Source organism: Jaculus jaculus, chromosome 11 (genome assembly GCF_020740685.1).
Source record: "Jaculus jaculus isolate mJacJac1 chromosome 11, mJacJac1.mat.Y.cur, whole genome shotgun sequence".
In the NCBI taxonomy this organism is placed as follows: domain Eukaryota; kingdom Metazoa; phylum Chordata; class Mammalia; order Rodentia; family Dipodidae; genus Jaculus; species Jaculus jaculus.
In genome coordinates, this window is record NC_059112.1 from 12,515,236 (window position 1) to 12,534,190 (window position 18,955).

The 18,955-nt window shown below is 44.2% G+C and overlaps 1 protein-coding gene across 3 annotated transcripts in view; it reads right to left on the bottom strand.

Annotated features, from left to right (window-relative positions):
- Polr2b (RNA polymerase II subunit B) overlaps positions 1–18,955 on the bottom strand; it is a 36,357-nt gene that overhangs the window by 11,828 nt on the left and 5,574 nt on the right. Inside the window, exons 3-16 of one of the 3 annotated variants that reach the window (XM_045161341.1) lie at positions 16,914–17,064; positions 14,311–14,423; positions 13,958–14,177; positions 13,103–13,261; positions 11,403–11,567; positions 9,703–9,899; positions 9,435–9,554; positions 7,562–7,748; positions 6,019–6,162; positions 5,652–5,791; positions 5,444–5,555; positions 4,846–5,000; positions 3,615–3,813; positions 2,997–3,165 (exon numbers count right to left, since the gene is read on the bottom strand). In XM_045161341.1, coding sequence (XP_045017276.1) covers positions 2,997–3,165; positions 3,615–3,813; positions 4,846–5,000; positions 5,444–5,555; positions 5,652–5,791; positions 6,019–6,162; positions 7,562–7,748; positions 9,435–9,554; positions 9,703–9,899; positions 11,403–11,567; positions 13,103–13,261; positions 13,958–14,177; positions 14,311–14,423; positions 16,914–17,064 — 2,231 coding nt within the window. The remainder of the gene's footprint in view (positions 1–2,996; positions 3,166–3,614; positions 3,814–4,845; positions 5,001–5,443; positions 5,556–5,651; positions 5,792–6,018; positions 6,163–7,561; positions 7,749–9,434; positions 9,555–9,702; positions 9,900–11,402; positions 11,568–13,102; positions 13,262–13,957; positions 14,178–14,310; positions 14,424–16,913; positions 17,065–18,955) is intronic. The other 2 variants (XM_045161342.1, XM_045161343.1) reach the window with 2 other exon arrangements.

Consider the following 18,955-nt stretch of genomic DNA (forward strand, 5'->3'; position numbering starts at 1 on the left):
AATGCAAATGTGGCAAAATGTTAGCCAAGAAATCTGGATAAAGGTGTATGTGGGAGTTCTGCATTAGTTTTACATCTTTTCTATGTCTGGAATTGTATATACTAAAACAAAAGGTTTATACAGAAGTCTCATTATGGCCAGGCAAAGTGGCACATGCCTGCATGCCCAGCCCTGCAGCCAGCATGGGCTACAGGAAGGGCTGTCCTGAACACCAGAGACATTAGGACAAAGGCACTTCCAATCACCAAAAGAAGGAATGTTTTTCAAACCCATCCTGCACTGTAATTCTCTTTTTCTCAAGCTGCAGTGTCTACAACAGCATTGCAGGCGCAGAACAGACAGGAGCATGTTGCAGACCAGACCAGTTCACCCATGTGGAAGACTTTGAAAAATATTTTATTTATTTATTTATTTATTTATTTATTTATTTATTTATTTATTTATTTATGAGAGACAAAAGACAGAGTTAAGTATGGGCATGGCAGGGCCTCCACCACTACAAATGAACTCCAGACACATGCACCTCCTTGAGTATCTGCCTTTAAGAGGGTACTAGGGAATCAAATGTAGGCAGTCTGGCTTTGCAAGCAAATGCTTCTAACCACGCAGCCATCTCTCCAGCCCCCCAAAAATTTCAGCATATGAGCATGTACTATCAGAATGTTAAAACCCCCAGGACAACTGCAGAACAGGATATTGAAAAGAAAAAAATAAGGTTCTTTTGACACATACAGAGACTGTTAAAAGTCCTTTTTAGTCAACAAATCAGATCTACTAAAGACAAGCAAACCAGGCCCAGTACCATGGGCCTGGAATCCTGTCTACTCCACAGCTGAGCAGGAGGATTACAAGTTCAAGGCCTACCTTGCTACATAATAAATTCAAGGTCAGCCTAGGTACCTTGGTGAGACGTTTTTCTCAAGAAAAATTAAAAGAGGTAGATAGCTAACCAGCTAGGGCACTGGTCTGCAAAGCCAAAGGACTCAGGTTCGATTCCCCAGGATCCAGGTAAGCCAGATGCACAAGATGGAACATGCAGCTGAAGGCCCTGATGTGCCCATTCTCTATCTGCCTAATTCTCTCTCTCTCTCTCTCTCAAATAAGTAAATAAATAAAAAGAGGGCTGGGGATGTAGCTCGGAAGTCAGATGCTTACCTAGCATGTACAAGACCCCAGGCTCAATGCTCAATATCTGGTGCCACAAAAAGTTAAAAAGGGAAATAACATTACCTACATTCAAAGCCAGAAAACTCTCAATAGAACAATAGTGCCGAGAGGCAGTGGGGCTGGAGAGGCGGCTCACAGTAAAGGCACTTGCCCACAAAGCTTAACAACCTCCGTCTGATTCCTTGGCACTCACATAAGCCAGATACACAGGGGGCGCATGCATCTGAAGCTCATTTGCAGTGGCTGGAGGCCCTGGGGCTCCACTCTCAATCTCTGCAGGGTGTGGTGGTGCACACCTTTAATCCCAGCACTTGGGAGGCGGAAAAGGATCGCTATGAATTGGAGGCCAGCCTGAGATGACTACATAGTGAATTCCAGGTCAACTTGGGTTAGAGTAAGACCCTAGCTCAGAGGAAGAAACACAAAACAACCAAAAAAAAAAAGTGCCAAACAAGTCTCCTTTTATATTCGCCACTGTCACACCCTCAGGCTTCCTTGCACCATGCTGCCCGCTGTCCAGATCTTTGAAAACTCTGACCCCCTGACTCAGTCTCCTCTCTTGGCTCTCATTACTCAATCTTCTCTCCTGATGTTTTTCCTGATGCAAATTCTGACTATAGTCTGAATTCTTCTTGGGCAATTTCATTGTCATCGGTAACTACTAACATAAAAAACTTCACATTTCTAGGTTTAACCTTCTTTCAAAGCACATTTGAAACTATCAGATCATTTCATAGTTTTCTAATAGAAACATATCTAAACACAGTTTATTTACTGCCTTACTTCAAAAGCCTTTTCCTTCTTCTAACATGCTCCCTACTGACTGACTGAGTGATTGGCTGATTGACCGACAGTGCTGAGGCCCAGAGTCTACCACAAGTTAAGCACTCTACCACTGAGCTACATTCCCAGCCCTCAATCTCTTATTACTGGCGATCAAGTCCTATCAAGTGTATTTTTCTTTCTTCTTTTTTTAAAATATTTTATTTTTATTTATTTGACAGAGAAAGAGTGGGAGAGAGAGAGACACAGAGAGAATGGGCACACCAGGGCCTCCAGCCACTGCAAAGGAATTCCATTCATGTGGGTCGTGTGCATCTGGTTGATGTGGATCCTGGGGAATCGAACCTGGGTCCTTTGGCTTTGCAGGCAAATGCCTTAACTGCCAAGCCATTCCTCCAGCCCATAAGTGTATTTTTCAATCACCATTCTTTTTCATTTCTTTAGGACTTCAACATTTCACACTTAGAAAACTACAAAAACCTCTAAAATACTGCCTGCTAATGCTACTTACATTACTCTCAGAATGATAGCCCTAAAACAAACTTCCTTTCTTCCCTGCTCAAAAAGATTGGATAAACCTCCATTCTCAAAAAAAAATTCAACCTGTTCAGATCCTCCCCTCATGTGAGCCCAGGCTTCAGCCTCCTCCCCGGCCCTGGCTTGCATGTCCCCTTGGCTCACACAGCTGCCTCCGCCATATACTGACACTTATGGTTCATAGACCCACATGTTATGGTTCATGAATCAAGGCCCTTACTCAAACTGTGTCTCAAATTCAAACACTTCCTTCACCGGTATGACTCTGGTCTAAAATGCAACCTCCTCCATGTAAGTGGCTCTACACTTCCAATAGGAATCAATAATGGTGTTACTCTGCTTCTATATGACTTTGTGCCTCCATTATAACCTGTTCCACATACCCACCATTGTTTTTATTCTTTACAACATTCCGCACATTACGAAGTCTGTGAGGATAGGCATGTCTAACTTTCCCAAGCACCCAGGGAAGTGTCATAAGCAGAGCAGTATTTAAAAACGGAACATACCTGCTGGCAGCTCTCTAAATCGTAGGTATTCCATAGAGCGCGTCGTCACCAGGGGTTTTTGAGGATAATAAAGAACATGGGCCAGGGTGTCCATGCGAACGTGGAAGTTGGTGATGTAAACTCCCATAGCCTGCTTCCCCATAGCAGATTGGTATGTATTTCTAGGGGACTATGGTAGAAATGAAAAGTAAAATACATGAATACTTAATAATTGGAAAAGCAATTCATTTAAAAAAAAAAAGTTCCAGCAGGCATGGTGGCGCACGCCTTTAATCCCAGCACTCGGGAGGCACAGATAGGAGGATCTCTGTGAGTTCAAGGCCACTCTGAGTATGCAGAGTGAATTCCAGGTTAGTTTGGACTAGAGTGAAAACCTACCTCAAAAAAACAAATAAATAAATAAATTCCTCATTTTGTTTTTCTCAAAGATAGATGATAACACTTTGGAATAATCAGTTATTGCTCCTAAGAAAAATAAGAGCAAGCATGTCAAACTCTGGTTCTGCAGGACCCATACAGATCCTTCCCATTAAGGGCTTTTCTCCTCCGTGTGCAAGCTCGTCTGACTCCCACTGCTTCCCCGGGTCCTGGCAAACCAGGAGAGAGAGGACCGCGCACCTGGTTGTGATCGGGGAAGGGGATGATGGACGCGCAGACGCCGAGGATCATGGACGGGTGGATCTCACAGTGGGTGTATGTGGAACAGTAAGCCACTTCCTTCTCCTGTAAGTCATCGGGAGTCATCGCAAGCATCACTGTTTCTTCTTCTAGGGTATCGATGTACTCCACGACCCCGCTGGCCACCAGATCCTGCCAACTAAGAAGAATTCACTCAGTCTCCTTGTCTCCTGGAACATTTAACACAAAGCCTGCTAAATACAGACAGACTGTTCTGTATGTTTGTACAGAGGCCACGCAAGGACCATCAACAGTGAAAACAGCTGCTGAGCAGCACTGAAAGCTCTCGTCCCGCAACTGTCATCAGTCTGCTCTACTCGGCTCTGGAGAGCCCGCGCCGCGGCGGCTGTTGCGGACGTGCGTAATGCACGGAACACGGCGGCGAGAGCGCAGACTCGGCCATTACTAGTCTTCACCTGTGAAAGGTATGAGCTGGGGGTTTCCTCATGTTTCTATTAGACATATTAAGTTATTTTACAATAAAAATATATACCTGCACATATTACTAAAACATAAATTTCTAAAGCAAGTTCACCTTTTTTATTCAATTTCTTACTTCTGCTGGGAGTGGTGGCACACACCTATAATCACAGCACTGAGGCAGAAGATCATGCATTCAAGGCCAGCCTTCGGCTACACAGCAAGATGGTCTCAAACAAGCAAAAACTATTTTACATTATTCAAGTTGTATGTATTACGTTATACATTATGTAGGTCATCGTGAGATTTTAACACATCACAAAAGCTAAAATCAAATCTGACAAGTCCTAAGCATAATAATAAAATTAAGAAAAACAATATGATTGCTAAAGACAAAATGTTGAAAACAACCTAGGAGATAGTAACAATGGCCGTACAACCCTATAAGTACCTAAAAACATAGTACTGTTTTGTTTTCTTGGTTTTTTTGTTGTTTTTTCTTTTTTTTTTTTTTGTTTTTTGTTTTTCAAGGTAGGGTCTCACTCTAGTATGGTTGACCTGGAATTCACTATGGAGTCTCAGGGTGGCCTCGAACTCACAGCAATCCTCCTACTTCTGCCTCCCGAGTGTGGGATTAAAGGTGTGCACCACCATGCCCGGCCCCTACTGTACGATTTTTAAAATAATTTTAGAATATGTGAATTCCATCTCAATTTTTTGAATGCACCTTTTTTTCAGCCCATGTTTTTACCTGTAGTTGTTATATTCTCTCTCTTTCAGTTGGTCAATATGTCTCTTCTTCAAAAGTAGCTTTTGTTTTTCCACAATCAGAAGTGGTCTACAAATACGACCTGCATCTGTGTAGATTCGAATTTCCCTCTCTCGAATATCTCTGATCATAGAAACCTATATTTAAATGATAAACAAGCTCATAAAACTTCATTTTCTCTATTTCATTACAGTTTAGCTAAAACCAAAACTTCTCACTGGGAACAATGGTGTGAGCCTATAGTACCATCCCTCGGGAGGCCAAGATGGGAGGGCCACTGAGCCTAGGAGGTCAACCCCAGCCTGGGCAGGAGTGAGACCCCGGGAGCAGCACCCTCTAGACGAGGGGCCAACACTGGCCACTCACAGCATCCAGCTCAGGAGGAAGTGTCACAGCAGGGTGACTTCATCAGCCTGGGCCTTGTCCCAAGTCTAAGCTCACAGACCATGCCCTTTTAGCAAACTATGAATTCTAACTTCAGTGGCTAGAGATGCAGCTCAGTGCAAGCACACCTGCCTAGAATGCACAGGGCCCTGGGTTCAATCCCCAACAATAAGGAAAGAGGGAAAAGAATTCCTACCTCAGACACAATGATGTCCATCTGGCGCCGCAGTTTCCTCAGCGTGTTCATGAGCTGCTCGGGGTCCTTATGTATTCCAACCCAGCAGCCATTAACGAAAATCTTCGTTGCACTAGATGAGAAACCAAAAGCAGTCTACGCTTAGCAATTCTGGACTGAGCTGCAGCATGAAGATTAATGCTCAAAGAGAAAACCTAACTATACATACTCAGCAATGGCTGCAGGAGAAATTTCTTCCAAATTCTCCATGCTCCATTCTTCTAAAAACTCCAGAATTGGGGAAGGCTGAGATCCAACTGAAATATAAGCCATCAGGGCTAGATTCTTCACGAGTCCTACGGCATGGCCCTAAGGAATAAGTCAAGTGATTAATCATGTTGATTTTACATGCCCAGAAAAGTTCTTTACCACAGATATTTGGTTTCAAGGTTCACACTTTCTAAAAATAAAATTCTCTAAAAAAAAAAAAACTTGAGCTTTAATCCACAATGCATAATTAAATAAAAACAAAATAATTGTGACTTAAATAGTTTCTAGCAGACTTTTTGACCTGAGCACAAACTCTAATGCATTACCTCTGGGGTCTCAGCAGGACACACCATTCCCCACAACGTATTATGCAACTGTCTTGGCTTCGCGAGCTTGCCATCTCTCCCAATGGGGGAGTTTAAACGACGCAGGTGAGAAAGAGTAGATGCAAAAGTCAGGCGGTTTAACACCTAGAAAAACAAGAAGTAAACCCTGAAAGTCTGCCTGGTTCCCTGCCTCACACTACCTATCTATCACAAAGTGCCATTTTTACAAACCATTGGCTGGCCACCTCCTATAATCTTCTCTCGGGCAACTTTGCTCGCCCTAGCTTACCTGATCTTATGTTAGCAGTGAAGGCAATTGTGTGACACTACTACATGCCACACACTCTATGGTCTGTCTCCCAGAACCCTGGAGGCTAAGGCAAGAGGATCACCAGTTTAAGCCCAGCCTAGGCTATATACTAAAATCCTACTATCTCCCCTATCCTGCCAAAATTTCACTAATTCAGATTATTTTATAGCCCAATAAGTTATTCTAATTTACTAACTCAAAAATAAACTTAAGGGCTGGAGAGAGAGCCTAGTGATTAAGGTGCTTGCCTGCAAGGCCTAAGGACCTAAGTTCGACTCCCCAGAACCCACATAAGCCAGATGCACAAGGTGGTGCATGCAACTGGGGTTTGTTTTCAGTGGCTAGAGACCCTGGCACACCTGTTCTCTCTCTCTCTCTAATAAATAAAATAAACTCAAAACTCAGAGACAGAAAGAAAAAAAAAACAAAACCTCAAAGATAGGTATGGTGGCATGGGCTTTTAGTTCCCGACCGAGGTGGCTGAGGTAGAAGAGTCAATACAAGTTTGAGGACAGCCTGTTCTACATAGTAAGTACATGAGTTCAAGGACAGCTTGAGGCTAGAGAGCAAGTTCCAAGTGAGATGAGACCCTTCCACAAAAGAAAGAAAGCTCAAAAACTTGGCCAGGCGTGGTGACATACACCTTTCTTTAACCCCAGCACTTGGGAGGCAGAGATGAGAGGATCCCCATGAGTTCAAGGCCACTTGGAATGTAGATAGTGAATTTTAGATGGGGAGGGGGGGGACCACGAAGTCTCAATGTTATGGCTAATAGCTAATTTTCATAATGTAAAATATCAAGTCATTTTACACTAATGATGGTTTATATTGTCAACTTGACTGAACCTAGAATCACCCTTGAGAAGCTACCTCCATGAGATTGGCTCTGTGATGGGTTGTCTTGATTAGGTGAACTGAGAATGCAAGCTGTGGGCATGACCACTCTAGGGGCTGGCGTCCCGGACTCTACAAAAGGAGCAGGCTGAGCAGCAGCGCTCATCCCGCGGCTTCCTCGCTGTGTGAACGTGAGCAGCTGCCTCACGCTCCTGCCACCGCGCACGCCTCCCCGTCACGATGCACCGCCACCTGGAACCATACGTCGAAAAAAATTCTCCCTCCCTGAAACTGATTTCACACTTAACCAAGGAAACAGAACACGCACACTAACGAGGAGAGAATGTACCTCTCTGGTAACACTCTCCCATAATGCTGCAGTCACAGCTGACCCCTCACCTGAGACACGCCAGCTCTGGCTTGATGAGCTTTCTTTTGGTCACCCCAGTTCCCGGTAGCCAGAGAATATTTTAGACCATCAGATATAATCCTTGTTTTAATTGCCAACTCCAAGTTAAAGTCCTTTCCTCGATCAATAAACTTCTGCGCGTAGATTCGCACTTCTTTCAGCAAATTCTTAAACATACTGTGAAATGAGAGGGTGTTATTTTGAACACATAAATGTCTACAATGTGCATTTTCCACAGAGATAATACTGCCCACACAGGAGCAAAACGTCTGTGTCGGTATAAAAGTGGTTATTACTCTTATCAGGTATTAAACAAAAACATACATATAGGGGCTGGAGAGATGGCTTAGCGGTTAAGCGCTTGCCTGTGAAGCCTAAGGACTCCGGTTCAAGGCTCGGTTCCCCAGGTCCCACGTTAGCCAGATGCACAAGGGGGCGCACGCGTCTGGAGTTCGTTTGCAGAGGCTGGAAGCCCTGGCGCGCCCATTCTCTCTCTCTCCCTCTATCTGTCTTTCTCTCTGTGTCTGTCGCTCTCAAATAAATGAATAAATAATTTAAAAAAAAACATGCATATAGAGGCTAGCCTTTAATTCCAGCACTCATGAGGCAGAGGTAGGAGGATCGGCATGAGTTGGAGGCCAACCTGCAACTAGAGTGAGTTCCAGGGTCAGCCCGGGCTAGAGGGACACCCTACCTCAAAAAAATATATAAAGCTGGGCATGTGGCACACACCTTTAATCCCAATATTCGGGAGGCAGAAGTAGGAGGATCGCCCTGAGTTCAAGGCCATCCTGGGACTACATAGTGAGTTCCAAGTCAGCCTGGGCTAGAGTGAAACCCTATCTCAAAAAACCAAAAAACATTAAATTAAATTAAAAATATATAGAAAGTTCCCTCCAGACACAAAATGGTGTGGATATTTATGGCCTCACAGTACCTGATACTACCTACATAAGACCATCATAAGAGGAGGAAAAGATCAAGACATCAAAAGTAAAAGAGAGACTGATTGAGATGGGGAAGGGGTATGATGGAGAGTAGAGTTTCAAAGGGATAAGTGGGGGGAGGGAGAGTATCACCATGGGATATTCTTTATAATCATGGAAGTTGTTAAAAATTTAAAAAATTTAAAAATATACAGAGAGAGCAAGTGTGTGTGTTTGTGTGTGTGTGTGGCAAGCCTGAGACTACATAGTGAATTCCAGGTCAGCCTGGGCTAGAGCGAGACCCTATACCTCAAAAAAAAAAAAAAAAACAACAAACAAAAATACCTATATGTATATACAGTACATACATATACCACACATGTGCAGAGTATATACATATAGAATTCATATACAGACAGTATATACATGTGGAAGAGGGAATTAGAAAAGTATCAAGGCAGGATCTTTAGTAAGACAATAACAAAAAAATGGCTGAAAAAATCCTATCTGCAGGACACTAACAAAATATGTGCAAAACACTGCTAATATCCCTTTTGTAGTATCCATATATTTCGTTGTTAAAATAAGTTTGATCAGGGCTGGAGAGACAGTTCAGAGCTTAAAGCCACCTGCTTACAAAGCCTACCCACTCTGTTCAACACCCCAGCACTAGGTAAAGCCCAATGCAAGCATCTGGCTTTCATCTTTAGCAGCTAGAAAGACTGGAATGAGTACACACACGTCTTCACACGCAATGCAAATAAATATATAAATAATTTTTTAAAACAAGTTTATCAGGTCAGGTGTGACAGCTCATGCCTATATCCCAGCTTCTCGGGAGGCCAAAGCAGGAGAATGGAGTCTGAGAGCAGCCTGGACAACTCAAGAGACACCAGCTCTAAACACGGTTACTCTGTGTCACTGTGTGTGTTCTTACCCTCTGAACAAGAAGGCCAGCAGCGGCCCGGCCAGGTCCAGTCTCTTGTTCCCATAGTGATCTCGGTCATCCAGCTCTCTCCTGCCCAGCGCGGCTAGAAGTAGCCTGTGCACCATGTACCTAGGACAGAAAGGAGGGCACCGCGGCTGAGTGCTTCTCTTCTCGACACACGTCCCGGCGCAGGGTGTGCACCCTAACCTTTAAACGCTTCACCTTAACTACGCCTTACACCTCAGCAAAGAACTTTGCATAACAGAACGTAACCTACCCCAGGAAATAGGCTTTTTTGGTCTCACAAAAATCGCTGACGCCAACATGGGGGAGCATCTCCTTCTGCAAGACTTCTTTTGCATATTTAATCCTCTTCTCCTTTGTGACTCCAGGCTTGGCCCCTCTTGAGCCAATGAAATTTAATGCGACGTTCTGCTCCTGGATGACAAAAGCTTCATCCAGAGAAGGCTTAACCTATCAAATAATTTACATGTTATTCTCAAATTCATATTTTTACCTGAAAAATGAATCAGCTGCCAATTTATTAACATGCCAAATAACCCTAACCCTAGTACACCTCAGATAGGTAGAGACTGCTGAAAGAGCCTACTCAGCACAGGCAGTTTTACTTCCTAGAAAAATATTAATTCCATACCATGGGATATATTTTATAATCATGGAAAATGTTAATAAAAATTTTTTAAAAAAAGAAAAATATTAATTCCAGCCAGGCGAGGTAGCACACTCCTTTAATCCCAGTACTGGGGAGGCAGAGGTAGGAGGATTGCCGTGAGTTTGAGGCCAGCCTGAGACTACATAGTGAATTCCAGGTCAGCAAGACCCTACCTCAAAAAAACCAAAAAAGAAAATAATAATTAATACCATTATAAAGAGTCTTTGTGCATGTCTTTTACTTAAATACATATATATATATGTATATATGTATATATGTGTGTGTGTATACACACACACACACACACACGTGACAGCAGAGAGAAAGAATGGGCACATCAAGGTCTCTTGCCACGCAGATGAACTCCAGATGCATGCACCACATTGCATCTGGCTTTATGTGAGTACTGGGAAATTGAACCAGGCCATCATGCTTTTGCAAGCAAGTATTTTTAACCTCTGAGCCATTCTCCAGGCCTGTTTTCTTTTTCTTTTCGTTTTTACATTTTTAATGACAAAATAAAGTTCCTTCTAGATATCAATATACTTAGAAAAGCTTCATGACCTACCTAAAACTTGCTAAGGCTGGGTGTGATGGCACATGCCTTAAATCCCAGCACTTGGGAGGCAAAGGTAGGAAGATGACCATGAGTTCGAGGCCACCCTGAAACTACATGGTGAATTCCAAGTCAGCCTGGGTTAAAAAAAAAAAAAAAAAAAAAAAACTTGCTGAGCTGCAAATTAATAAATCTCTATAGATTCTGTCTCCTGTCTTTTTTTGGGGGGGGGGTGAGTTCGAGGTAGGGTCTCACTCTAGTCCAGGCTGACCTGGAATTCACTATGTAGTCTCAGAGTGGCCTCAAAGTCATGAACATCCTCCTACCTCAGCCTCCAAGTGTGGTTTTAATATAGTCTCCTTTACAAAGTACTGAGTGATTTTACTTCTAAGGTCAAAATGCTCTCACTATCAAGACAGGAGGATCACATCGAGTTCCAGGCCATGGAGACTACATAGTGAATTCCAGGCCAGCCTGGGCTAGAGCAAGACCCTACCTTGAAAAACCAAAACGTTCTTGCCATGGCTGTCAGTGACCTTCAGCTGCCTGTTTTTAAGCCTGTCTTACAGAGAGCTGTCAGGAAACAAAGCAGGCATGGCTGGCGGCCTCCACCACGCAGTACACACCAGGACACATGTTAATGCTGAGCTACTCTTCAGAGCACTCCTCGGCGGCGTTAAGGCCAGCAACAATCAGCACCTCTCAACATTTTATGAAGCAACAAGAATGCATTCTTCTTTCATCTTACCATTTCCATCATCTCTGGGTCTTCAAAGTCATAAATAATATGCTCTAAAATATCTCTATCGGACACAAAACCTAATGCTCTGAACACAATGATGATAGGAACTTCTTGCTTGATGTAGGGCAGAGTTGCTACAATGCGCTGGCCAATAGCACTCTTTTTTGCACCCTAGAAAAGGTAAAACATTATGAGAACGTGAACATACACAAAAGCTGAGAGACACAAAACAACCTAAGAAACAATACACTGACCCACTGCTGCTTTTCACACTGTAACGGCTCACTGCCACAAAAAAGCATGGTCATCTGAATCTGCAAGAACGCCTACGAACCCGATCTGCTGGCACAGCTACCAAAGAACGCGTCACTGGCACCCGCCACCCCACACAGAGACACTGTAAAACAGGAATGATGGGGCCAGCGTGCTGGTGCACGCCTTTAATCCCAGTACTCAAGAGGCAAGGGTAGGTGGGTCACCATGACTTTGAGGCCACCCTGAGGCTACATAGTGAATTCCAGGTCAGCCTGGGCTACAGTGAGACCCTACCTTGAAAAATAAAAAAAAAATCCCAGCACTCGGGAGGCAGAGGTAGGAGGATCACCACGAGTTCGAGGCCACCCTGAGACTACATAGTGAATTCCAGGTCAGCCTGAGCTAGAGTGAGACCCTACCTCAAAAAAAAGGGGGGGGGTGGTGCTGGAGATGGCCTAGCAGTTGAGGCACTTGTCTGCAGAGCCAAAGGACCCAGGTTTGATTCCCCAGGTCCCACATAAACCAGATGCACAAGGTGGTGCATGTGTATGGAGTTTCTCTGCAGCGGCTGGAGGCCCTGGCATGCCCAGTCTCTCTCCCTCCCTCTCTCCCAAATATGTAAGTAAATAAAAATTATATATATTTTTTTGTTTGTTTGTTTGTTTTTTCAAGGTAGGGTCTCACTCTAGCCCAGGCTGACCTGGAATTCACTATGTAGTCTCAGGGTGGCCTCGAATTCATGGTGATCCTCCTACCTCTGCCTCCCGAGTGCTGGGATTAAAGGTGTGCACCACCACGCCCGGCTTAAAAACAAGTATTTTTTTAAAACCCTCCCCCAAACAATAACTGTCTACTGCTCCCACAATGTATAAACCATAACCCCATGGGGAATACCTGCAACACCACTGAGGAGCGTCCCCAACAAAATGGGGTCAGAGATGAGGGAAAAGAGGGTACCAACACATGATGTATCCATACGAAACATCTTGTTAATAATATTTAAAACATGAAAAAATATATTTGAAAAAAAATAGAATCACTATTCCGGGGGCCAGGCGTGGTGGCACACACCTTTAATCTCAACACTTGGGAGGCAGAGATAGGAGGATCACCATGAGTTCAAGGCCACCCTGGGACTACACTGAATTCCAGGTCAGCCTGAGCTAGAGTGAAACCCTACCCCAAAAAAAAGAATCACTACTCCAGTCATCTTAATTATCTCATAACTGTTTAGCCCACTCCATTAGCTCAGTCAAGGCTATCTTCTGACTAGCATGGAGATCATGAGGAGGAATGTGTGGAGAAAGGAACACAGCTGGGGATGTATGTAGCTCAGTGGTAGGCACTGGCCTAGAATGTGTAAGACCCTAGGTTGAATCCTCAGTACAAAAGTAAATAAATGAAACAAGGTGCAAAGGAGCGAACCCTAACATCATCAAATCCCGCCATACCTGGCCTCCTCTTGCCAGCATGCTAACCCATATAGTGCTGGTAGGTCGGGAAGAGTTTTCCAGACACGAGCGGCACTCCCCAGTATAGGCGTATTTGGAATCCTTTTTGGCAAACACGTAGACTGTGTTTGTTGCCATTTTCTCTTGAGCAATCAGAACCTATTGGACAATGAGAAAAGCATAGCCATAAAACCAAAAGCAAAACAAAACAACAACAAAATCACTTATGCAGGAAGAAGTGCTATTTGCAGTGTGACTTGGTCTGACCACACAGGTCTGCTGGGACATTTCATGACCTTAACAACCTCCACTCTGCAAAAATGCTTCAGAAAAGTACCTGGCCACTAACAGCTGGCCAAGCTTGCACACACTATACAGTGCATAAAGCTTCCATTACATAAGCCTAGCTGTTGCACCCTAAATACTCACCAGCTACTTTCATGTTGGGCTGGAGAGATGGCTTAGAGGTTAAGACACATGCATGCGAAGCCTACGGACCCTAGTTCAATTCTCCAGGTCCCACATAAGCCAGATGCACATGGTGGCACATGTGTATGGAATTTGTTTGCAGTAGCTAGAGGCCCTAGCGTGCCCATATTCTCTCTCTCCCTCAATTTCCCCCTCTGTTTGTAATAAATGAACAAATAAATAATCTTTAAAACACTCTTTGTTGTTTTGTTTCCAGGTAGGATCTCACTCTAGCTCAGGATGACCTGGAACTCACTCTGTAGCCTACAGCTGGCCATGAACTCATTGGAGATCCCTCTACCACAGTATCCTGAGCTGAGTGCTGGGACTAAAGGTGAGCATAGTTTTAATTTTAACTTTCCTCAAGTGGTCTTAATGTTACTATACCTTTTCTGATCCATTAATAATGAAATAGCCGCCAGGGTCCAGAGGGCACTCGTTCAGCTCACAGAGATCACGGTCAGTCAGGCCATTGAGCAGGCAGTAAGTCGACCGCAGCATGATTGGAATCTTCCCTATAAACGTTTTCTGATGCTGCGTCTGAAGCTGTTCTTCACCCTCTTTAATGACTGTTTTTGTTATATCAACGTACAGTGGGGCAGAATATCTTTGAAAATAAAAGTGGGTTAGAGTAGATGAGTAGTAGGCTATTTACTAAGACACATCTTCAACTGCTTAACTTACATTTTATGAATTTCATTTTAATATCAGTGTTAATAACAAGAGGGGAAATCTCTTACGTAAGATTTCTTAGTCTCGCTTCATTTGGCATCATTGGCGAAGGGGCACCATCTCTTTCCCAATGTGTAGGCTTAGAAAGGTAAATTTGTTCAAATTTCAGTAAATATCTTGGCTGAAATTAAAAAAAAAAAATGGAGAGGGTAAGTAATTTTCTGCCACCAGTTTTCATGGCCGAGCGGGCAGTGCACACCTGTAATCCCAGCAATGAGAAGGCTGAGGTAGAAGAATCACAAATCTGAGGCCAGGCCACAGCAAGAACTTTCCTCAAAACAAATTAAAAAAAAAAAAAGTAAAACCTGGAGAGATGGCTTAACAGTTAAGGCACTTGCCTGCAAAGGCTAATGAGCCAAGTTCAATTCCAAGTACCTAAGTAAGCCAGATGTAAAAGTGGCACATGCATCTGGAGTTTGTTTGCAGCAGCTGGAGGCCCTAGCACACCCATTCTATCTCTGTTCCCTCTCTCTCTCTCTCTCTCTCTATCTCTCTCTCTCTCTCTCTCTCTCTGCTTGCAAATAAATAAATAAATACATTTTTTTTTAAAGTTCTAGGGCTGGAGAGATGGCTTAGTGGTTAAAGCGCTAGCCTACAAAGCCAAAGGACCAAGGTTCAACTCCCCAAGACCCATGTTAGCCAGAAGCACAAGATGGCACATGCATTTGGAGTTTATTTGCAGAGATTAGAAGCCCTGGCATGCCTATATTTTTTCTTTCTCTCTGTGCCTCTTTCCTTCAGTAAAAATAAATAAAACATTTTTTTTTAAGTTTTAATAATTCCATTTTAACTGACAGTAACATTTTTTGTAAAGGCAGTGTCATAAGCTAGAAGATGAACTTTCTGACGTGAGGACTCCTGAAAGTCAACCTCTGTAGTACAGCGGTGCTGTCTGACATCTCGGTGCTTGCTTATAGCAGAACAGACTTGGCAGTGAAATAGAAGTGAAATAGGGCCTCATGTAGCCCAGGCTGGCCTTGAACTGATCCTCCTGCCTTCATCTCCCCTATGCTGAGATCATAGGTGTGCACAATCAGGCCTGGCTCAAAGAAAATTAATATATCACAATTAAACAAAAAAACTTCACATCATCTGCTCTAAGTTTATTTTATCATGTCAAAACATTTTAACTGGGCTGGAGAGATGGCTTAGCGGTTAAGCGCTTGCCTGTGAAGCCAAAGGACCTCAGTTCGAGGTTCGATTCCCCAGGACCCACGTTAGCCAGATGCACAAGAGGGCACACACGTCTGGAGTTCATTTGCAGTGGCTGGAAGCCCTGGAGTGCCCATTCTTTCTCTCTCTCTATCTGACTCTTTCTCTCTCTGTCACTCTCAAATAAATAAATAAAAATGAACAAAAAAAAATTTAAAAAAAAAAAACAACATTTTAACTAATGATCTATCCCCCTGTGCCCTCTCCTAGCATGCACAAAGCTGAGTGCCAGCCCAGACCAAGAAAAAAATAAATAATACCTACTATGTAAGGACTAAGGTTTCACATTACTTAAAAAATGTCTAGCTAGAGCCGGGCGTGGTGGGGCACACCTTTAATCCCAGCACTCGGGAGACAGAGGTAGGAGGATCACCGCGAGTTCGAGGCCACCCAGACACTACATAGTGAATTCCAGGTCAGCCTGGGCTAGAGTGAGACCCTACCTCGGAAAAAAAAAAAAAAATTCTAGCCAGCCGGGCATGGTGGCACACACCTTTAATCCCAGCACTTAGGAGGCAGAGGTAGGGGGATTGCCATGAGTTCGAGGCCACCCTGAGACTCTATAGTGAATTCCAGGTCAGCCTCAGCTAGAGTGAGACCCTACCTAAAGAAACCAAAAAAAAAAAAAAAAAAAATTGTCTAGCCGGGCATGGTGGCACACATCCTTAATCCCAGGTAGGAGGATAGCCATGAGTTCAAGGCCACTCTGAGACTACATCGTTAATACCAGGTCAGCCTGGGCTAGAGCGAGACCCTACCTCAAAAAAAAATGTCTATCTTGGGCTGGAGAAGTGGCTTTGTAGTTAAGGTGCTTGCCTGCAAGGCCAAGGGACCTACGTTTGATTCCCAGGACCCATGGAAGCCAGGTGCACAAGGTGGTGCTTGCATCTAAAATTTGTTTGCAGTGGCCAGAGGCCCTAACGTGCCCATTCTCTATCTGCCTGCCCCTCCCTGTCTCCTCCTTTCTCTCTCCCTCAAATAAATAAAATAAAATAAATTTTTTAAAACGTCTATCTCCTGGGCTGGAGAGATGGCTTAGCGGTTAAGCGCTTGCCTGTGAAGCCTAAAGACCCCGGTTCGAGGCTCGGCTCCCCAGGTCCCACGTTAGCCAGATGCACAAGGGGGCGCACGCGTCTGGAGTTCGTTTGCAGAGGCTGGAAGCCCTGGCGCACCCATTCTCTCTCTCTCCCTCTCTCTGTCCTTCTCTCTGTGTCTGTCGCTCTCAAATAAATAAATAAATAAATAAAAATTAAAAAAAAAAAAAAAGTCTATCTCCATTAACAAGAATAAATCAGGAGCTAATAGAAAATGCTGTAAGTAGACTGCTAAAAGCTACTACTGACTTTCAACTTTTAGGCCACACCTTCACCTGTGTACCGCATTAGGACGGACATCTTACCGGCTCTTCCACTTCTCCACTGGCGTGCTGAGCTTCAGCCTGCAGGTCAATGGGGGGTGCGTCCTCCACAATTCTTTGGACAGACATCTGAATAAACTCATCAAAAGAATCCAGCTGTTGTCTCACCAAACCTTTTTCATCAAAATAAGAACTAGGAAGATATTTAACAACTCATTTAAACAAGGTACTTCTTGATAGGGCTGGGTAATAGCTCAACAGTTTTAGTGTTTGCCTACAAAGCCTAATGACCTGGGTTCGAATCTGCATTACCCACGTAAAGCCAGATGCACAAAGTGGCTCACTGCAGTGGCAGGAGGCCCTACTACACCTATACACACTCACTCACTCTCTCTCTCTCAAGTAAATAAATAAATAAAAATGTTCTTCAAACACATAAATAAGGTGAAAAGTATACAGTACATCTAGCTATAAGGACAGAAGAGCCAGTACAGCGGTATGAATGTGCAATGTACCAGGCTCTGCTCACTGCGGGCCTCAGTGGCACTCTGAAACTGTGGGGCAAGACTCTGAGACCCCTCAGTCTCGCATCTTTCATATCCACAAACAGGCTGGTATATGCCATGGTTATTACTCGTTGATACTTTATTCACATCTATAGGAAAAGAGCAAAAGATATGGAAAAGAGTGAGGTTCACAGAGGAAGAGTTTGTGAGCAAATTTTAAATTCTAGAGAAAGACAAAGCATGGGTAATTGTTAGAGATAATGATTAAAGAGGAACCTCACTCTCTTCACTGGGACAATAGCATAGGTCCCTTGACAGCAAGATCTCACCCACTGAAGGCTCTAACTCTTCACAGGAGAAAGCCTGAAGGGAAAATGTGGCAGAAAGTATTGTGTTCAAGAAAACTTCCTAAAGTCAGGTGTGGTGGTGCACGCCTTTAATCCCAGTGCTCAGGGGGCAGAGGTAGGAGGATCGCCGTGAGTTCGAGGCCACCCTGAGACTACATAGTGAATTCCAGGTCAGCCTGATCTAGAGTGAGACCCTACCTCAAAAAAACAAAAAAATATAAAATTAAAGAATAACTGTCTAGGAAAACGTTTCCACAGATTCTGCAAACAAAGCACACAGATGCCATTATACCTCTGGTCCAAGGAGGCCAGGCTGCATCCCAAATGGCATCGTCCACATGGTACTGTTTTTTTTTTGGAGGGGGGTTTGGAAGTAGGGTCTCACTCTGGTCCAGGCTGACCTGGAATTCACTGTATAGTCTCAGGGTGGCCTCAAACTCATGGCAATCTTCCTACCTCTGCCTCTCAAATACTGAGATTAAAGGTACGCGCCACCACGCCCAGCTTGGTAGTGGGTTTATGGATAAGAAAGATGTAAGACTGAGGAGTCTCAGAGTCATGCTCCAGTTTCAGAGCGCCACTAAGGCCGGCAACGAGCAGAGCCTGATACCTGCAAGGAGGCCCTGAGGGCCGCTGTGTGAGGCCTGTTAAGATGAAGCCCAACGTGACCATAGACACCTCAAGACGTTCGACGTTCCAGGACCACAGGACCCCTCAGGCGACGTAGCTCAGGCTGGAGCTAGCTCCAGAGACAGTGGGCTACAGGAGCAGAGCTACAGGGACCAGGCTACTCGAGCCCTTTGGTGTGCAGACAATTCTATCAAGTATCACATACCAGACACGTACTTACAAGATCTGGTGTTTGCCTGCTGGGCTTGGTATGGTCCTGTCCTTCCTTGCTAGGCCCTCGCTCATCTCTTTTAGAATGGGACTCTATGCTGCGCCATTGTGTGTTGCAAGTATGTAATTTGTTTTCAATTTTATGGTGGTCCCTGTTAAGAGACTGGACTTTTGAACAGTGCTGGGACTGTTGGGGACTTTGGAAGTAGGAACAAATACATTTTGCATCACGAGGTGACCGTGAGCCTATAGGGGCCAAGGTCAACGTTATGGCTTGGATGTGAAATGCCCCCACAGGCCCGCTCACGTGGTCCCCAGCTGACGGCACTGTCTGGGAAGCCTTTAGGGGGGTCTCAAAGAGTGAGTATCACTGGGGTGAGGCTGAGGTTTT